Source organism: Euprymna scolopes, chromosome 40 (genome assembly GCF_053919585.1).
Source record: "Euprymna scolopes isolate OS-2025 chromosome 40, ASM5391958v1, whole genome shotgun sequence".
NCBI classification, from domain to species: Eukaryota; Metazoa; Mollusca; class Cephalopoda; order Sepiida; family Sepiolidae; genus Euprymna; species Euprymna scolopes.
This window is the reverse complement of record NC_136521.1, coordinates 67,430,994-67,436,993: the sequence shown is the minus strand read 5'-3', so window position 1 is coordinate 67,436,993 and position 6,000 is coordinate 67,430,994. Positions and strand designations below refer to the sequence as shown.

The 6,000-nt window shown below is 34.7% G+C and overlaps 1 protein-coding gene across 1 annotated transcript in view; it reads right to left on the bottom strand.

Annotated features, from left to right (window-relative positions):
• Positions 1-300: 300 nt before the first annotated feature.
• Positions 301-6,000, bottom strand: part of LOC145265771 (uncharacterized) — a 28,634-nt gene continuing 22,934 nt past the window's right edge. Inside the window, exons 5-6 of the mRNA XM_080121817.1 lie at positions 5,031-5,136; positions 301-463 (exon numbers count right to left, since the gene is read on the bottom strand). Coding sequence (XP_079977943.1) covers position 463; positions 5,031-5,136 — 107 coding nt within the window. The 3' untranslated portion in view covers positions 301-462. The remainder of the gene's footprint in view (positions 464-5,030; positions 5,137-6,000) is intronic.

The following is a 6,000-nucleotide window of genomic DNA, read 5'->3' as shown; positions in this document are numbered from 1 at the left end:
ATAATTTTTTTATTTCGTCCATCATGATATGTCAAAATAGGCACGGGAAAAAAACAACAAAAAAATCCAATTTATTAACAAAAACAACAAAAAAATTCCATTTATTAACAAAAAACATCAAAGAAATCCATTTATTAACAAAAACAAAAAAATCCATTTATTAACAAAAAACAAAAAAAAATCAATTTATTAACAAAAAACAACAAAAAAATCCAATTTATTAACAAAAAACAACAAAGAAATCCAATTTATTAACAAAAACAAAAAAATCAATTTATTAACAAACAAAAAAACATAGAATTTCAGGTTAAAAACAATTCTTTTTTTTATTTACTACAAAAAACTCACTTTAAATTTGAATTTCGTGGAAAGAAATTAAAAATTGTCTTTTCATGCTTCCACTTTTTTGACTAACGTCGTTCAACAATGGCACCAAGATCCATGATCATCCTTGCATGTTTATCTGTAAAAATGAATGTAAAAATAAAAGATTATAACGTTTATGATAAACTAGCAAGACGCCCGGTATTGCCCGGTCGGACAATATGCTTGAATATTATATTTTAATTTGTTCAGATTGCGCATGTATTATTATAGAATCAATCCTCTATTGATTATTATATATTACGAGGAATAATTTGTCCGGTGGACTAATTCGCATTTTCTTTTTTAAATAATAATGAAAATTTCGTTCAGCAAATTCTGTCTGAGTTTATTTACAATATCATGTCAGCTTGTTACATATCGTTATCATTGAGGGGCACCATTTACGTTTTGGGTGTATAACATCAAAATGGATTCCGTGTGCGTATGATTGTCTCTAATATAAATGGTTGTGTGTTTGATTATCATAAAGGGAATCGTGTGTGTGACATGCATTTTCAGAACCTACCTCTGCTTCTTCGATGTTGGACCATCTGGAAATTTCTCATCCTGGAGGGAGACTTGATACCTGTTTGACGAAGATTTATCACTCCAAGACGATGAATGGGTTTTATAGTTTTTATTTCACTTTCCCCAGAGGTCCTGCAGAAGGTGGAGGTGAAATCGGCCTGTGTGGGTTCTTCTTCTACACACGTCAGCGTTCGTCCCCCCCCCCGTAGAGAGGAGGAGACAACGGGAAGCCGTCCGTTGTCTTCTGTGTCCAAATCAAATCTCACAGATCTAGTCAACCTGACCACGTCACTCATACGTAATCTGGTCAGCTGACCTTCGGTTCTGGTAAACGTGTCTACACTCAACGTTTACTCACCTCTCTCTCTCTCTCTCTCTCTCTCTCTCTCTCTCTCTCTCTCTCTCTCTCTCTCTCTCTCTCTCTCTGTAACAAGCTGATATTTGGGGTTTGACGATGAATGTCATAGAAAACTCACTTCTGATTAATGTTTAGTGTTAAAATATGCAAACGATGAAATGATTTGCGGCGATTTTAAATGGTACCTCTTCTTTTACTGTAAACTGAACAATTAATAAGAAAAAAATAAAATTAAATGGTGTTATACATCAGGGCTTGAACAGGGAATCATTCGACCTGTAGTCAAATGCTCTACCACCAAGCTATACCTTCAGATGAAAATAATCCTGTTTTTTTTTTAATACTTTGCTAAGATGTTATTATTTTCCTTGTCAGTGTAACGTAGAAAACTCCCTTGAAAAAATTCTTCTTTTTTTGTATATGAGAAAAAAAACTGTTTTTAGGATCGGATTTTTTCGATTTTCGATGCTTATCGGATGAATTTCTATTTAAAAAAAAAAAAACGTATCTAAGAACACTGCCAGACATATAAATTAGTTTTGTGCGAAATTTGAAAAAGATAGGCTCAGCCGTTTTGGAACATATGAGGAAGCAACTCTCTCTCTCTCTCACACACATACAAAAAGTGACTTTATATATAGCTATAGATAAAAACATATCAATAGGAGAATGGTAAAAAAATATGCTGCCTTTTTTAAGTTGGTCAATTTGCGTGTGGATATAGGAGGTGGATGTAGACTATACATAAGTCGATAATAATTGTACAGTTCAACACTATTTAAAAAGTCCTTTAAAATAAAATTATAAAAACCCTTGCATAATAAGACAAGCGCTTTTACACAGAGCCAGCAAAAGCATTTTAAAACGAAATTCATTTCCGTCTATAAACTACTTATATCGACATCAGCGGAAGGTGACGGGGGTCAGGTGGTTAACGACACAGGCTGATGACCTGAGTGTTCCAAGTTCGAATTGAGTTCGTTCCACAAATGTCACTTTCACTAAGGGTGTTGTCAACCTTTATATATATCTACATAATTATAAAACTCAGATCAGTTTGCTTGGGCGTTTAAACCGTCCATCCGGTTTGTACCTTTCGTTTTCAAAAAATTCGTCTACTCACATATTTTATGGCCGCCCTGTCTTAAACCGCTGTTGCCATTCAATCTTTTTTATTTTATTTCCTTACAAAATAGACTCCGTGGCTTGGTGGGGGATGCCCTTTTCTCTACCCTGCAACCTCTCTCCCACAGAAGAGACGTAGCGAGCCTGTCATTGTTCTATAGTTATTTTCATGGCAGGTGCTCGTCTGAGCTCCATTCTCTGGTCCCCCTCACCAATTTTTCTCAAAAAACACCCGACTAGCTGAAACAACCGTCAATAATTTTCCCCACTCCCTACCTGTGCCTAAATCAAAACGTAGATCCCATGAACAAAGCTTCTTTCTTAGAACTGCACGCCTGTGGAACTCTGTTCCACTTGCCTGTTTCCCTTCCGACTTCAACCTGGATGTCTTCAAGTCCAACACAAACAAATTCCTGATGAACCGCCCCCCCCCTAAGTAATGACACCTTACCAATTCTCCAATACTATTGCTGCACTATCCCTTTGGTTACTGTACACACAAGAACCCTTATCCCTGAGTGGCCATTGGGCCTTGATAAGTGGTGAACTCCATGTAAAAAAAAATAAATAAATAAATGCAATTTAATCCCATATAAAAAGAAAAATATAGACAAGATAATATAAATATGGATATATATATATATATTTATTTATCAGAAAAATGAACATTCAAGGGATTATAAATGTTCTTTATATCTAGTAAGAATCATAAAGCTTTTATGCTTATGCTCCACCTCTGCATGTTGAGCTTTTTATATTTTGTTAGGTCTCTATATGAAGAAAATATCCATATTATTCAATCCAATCTGATGCTTAGTATATATATATGTCGGGGGGGGGGGTACTAGCAGTTCAGCCCTATGTACTGTTAATAACTTTATGTGTGTGTATATATATATATATATATATATATATATATATATATATTAAAAAGTTTGACTCATGTCCAGATAACCTACATCTAAAATTTCAAGTGTTTAGACTGAAAATTGGCAGAGGAGTTAGGTAGGTTCTGCAAATGTCAACTCTTTCAACTTTGACGTATTGGCAAACAAATGTTCGCCCTAAAACCGATTACAAAGCTTGCTGCATGTCTGAATACCCTTTATGTAAAATTTCAAATGTTTGAGCCAAAATTGGCTGAATAGTTTGCTAGAGACCGCAAAGGTAAAATCTTTTGAACTTTGACCCCTTGACAGCCAAATTTCCGGCCAAAAACGGATTAAAAGCTTGCCCTATGTCTGAATATACTTTATGTAAAATTTCAAATGTTTAGATCAAAAATTGGCTGAGTAATTTGGTAGAGACCGCAGAGGTCAATTTTTTTTTTAACTTTGACCCCAATTTTTACCCCTTAACTATTATTTATTTGGGTTCAAATCAAGTTAAAAGTTTGATTCATGTCCAACTAACATACATCTAAAATTTCAAGTGTTTGGACTCAAAATTGGCGGAGGAGATTGGTAGAGTTCTCAAAGGTCAAATCGTTTAACTTTTACCTCTTAACAGCCAAATTTCTGGCCGAAAACCGATTACAAAGATTTTCCCAAATCTCGACATCCTGTATATCAAATTTCGAGTCTGTAGACTTAAAATTGAGAGAGTTATTGTGTAGGGAAATGTATACATACACACACACACACACAAACACACACACAGACACGTTCAATTTTATAGATATATAGATATAGTCAAACACACGACGATGCAACACACATAGGTCTAAAACGCAAATACGTATATACACACGTGATTATACATACAAGTACGTTTAACTAGTAAAGTATATTCATCGTATATAAACATCCACACCATTCCCTAATATAGGTTGCATTTAATCTGGTGCCGTTCGAATAAGACAACGTAGCATATATTGATTTGGTGCCGTCCAACACACACACACACACACACACACACACACACACACACACATATATATATATATATATATATATATATATATATATATATATATATATATATATATATATATATGTGTGTGTGTGTGTATATACTCGGGGTTTTTTATTCAAAAGTAATGGACTAATGAATTCAACGAGGTTGTTAGATAGTGCTCAATAAAAAGAGCTGATAATACTTGTTTATTGTTATATAAACATGGTCACATCCTGCTGCTACAAATAGCCACTTGTTTCAATCAAACAACAGATATCATCAGGCAGCGACTTGACTATTCAAAAGTTCAATGAATAATCTGATATCTGTTGTTTGATTGAAACAAGTGGCTATTTGTAGCAGCGGGATGTGACCATGTTTATATAACAATAAACAAGTATATATATATATATATATATATATATATATATATATATATATATATTTGTTATCCACATACAGTACTGTTTTGTTGTATCACAACTCATCAGTGCGGCTAGACATGCACCTTTCCCCAGCCGTGGATCGAACATACAAACGTCGCGTTGACAGTCAACAGCTTAAACCATCAGACCACGAATCAGTGCCGTAAATATTTCTCCTCGAGTGTGTATTAAATCCACACCCGCCCGTCGAAGACAATGCCCAAACCATCATTTGTTTGCAAGCAAAGAAATAGTGGAATGGGTAAACAAACGTTGTGCATCATGTTGACAGAAGGTAAAACGAACGTTGAGAAACAAAAATAGGAACTTACCATCCTGTAGTAATGGCATTCTTACACGCGTCAGGGATAACAAAGGGGGAAGAATCGTGAACGGTTGGCGTCAAGTTCAAGAAGTCCACGTCAGTGGCAGCAATTGCTTTTAGAGAAAGAAATAAAAAAGAAAATACAATTTAAACTTTGTTATTCCAGTGTCTTTTCACGTTTACATAATAATATAAGGAACGATAACTCTTACTAAAATAAGAAGAGTTCCTCCCCTTGGAATGAAAGGTAGCTCGTGTTTTTAGGTTATCACTTAAGATTCATTTGCCGAAACGGAAAAAGTATTGTTTTTAATAAATTGAAGCGAAGTGCATTATTATATTGCTAATAACATACTTAAAAACAATAACAAATAGAAGTTGGCTAGTCAGAATCAAATATTTATTTGTCAACTTAAATGATATTGGAGTGCAACTTCTAAAAACAAAAGCATACGTCCAATCTATGGTCCCCTCTCGCCAACTTTCACGAAAATCATTCGTCTAGCTGAAACAGTGAAACACTATCAATAATTTCCCCCACTCTTTATCTGTGCCTAAACCTAAACGTGGATTCCAAAGACAAAGCTTCTTTCTTAGAACTGCACAACTGGGGAACGGTGTTTCGGTTTCCTTTCCAACTGACTACAATATGGTCGTCTTCAAGTCTAATGTAAACAAGTTCTCGATGAGATGTCCCTTTAAGTAATCCAATTTACCGAATTTCCGCTACTAATGGTTACTACGATATTGTCCAATTGACTATCGTACACTCTTTAATCCTTATCCTTGAGTGGCCTCTGAACCTTGATAAATGATGATTCCTATATAAAAAAAAAAGAGTCTGCATAGCTCCGCCTGACAACGTAAGAATGGGCAGAAGTTTTGCTTCGGTCTTTCTTCTACATATTGTACGAAGTATTTCCGAAGTTATGCGATGAAAATATTGATAAATCAAAAAAGTGTTTATTTAGGTTGAA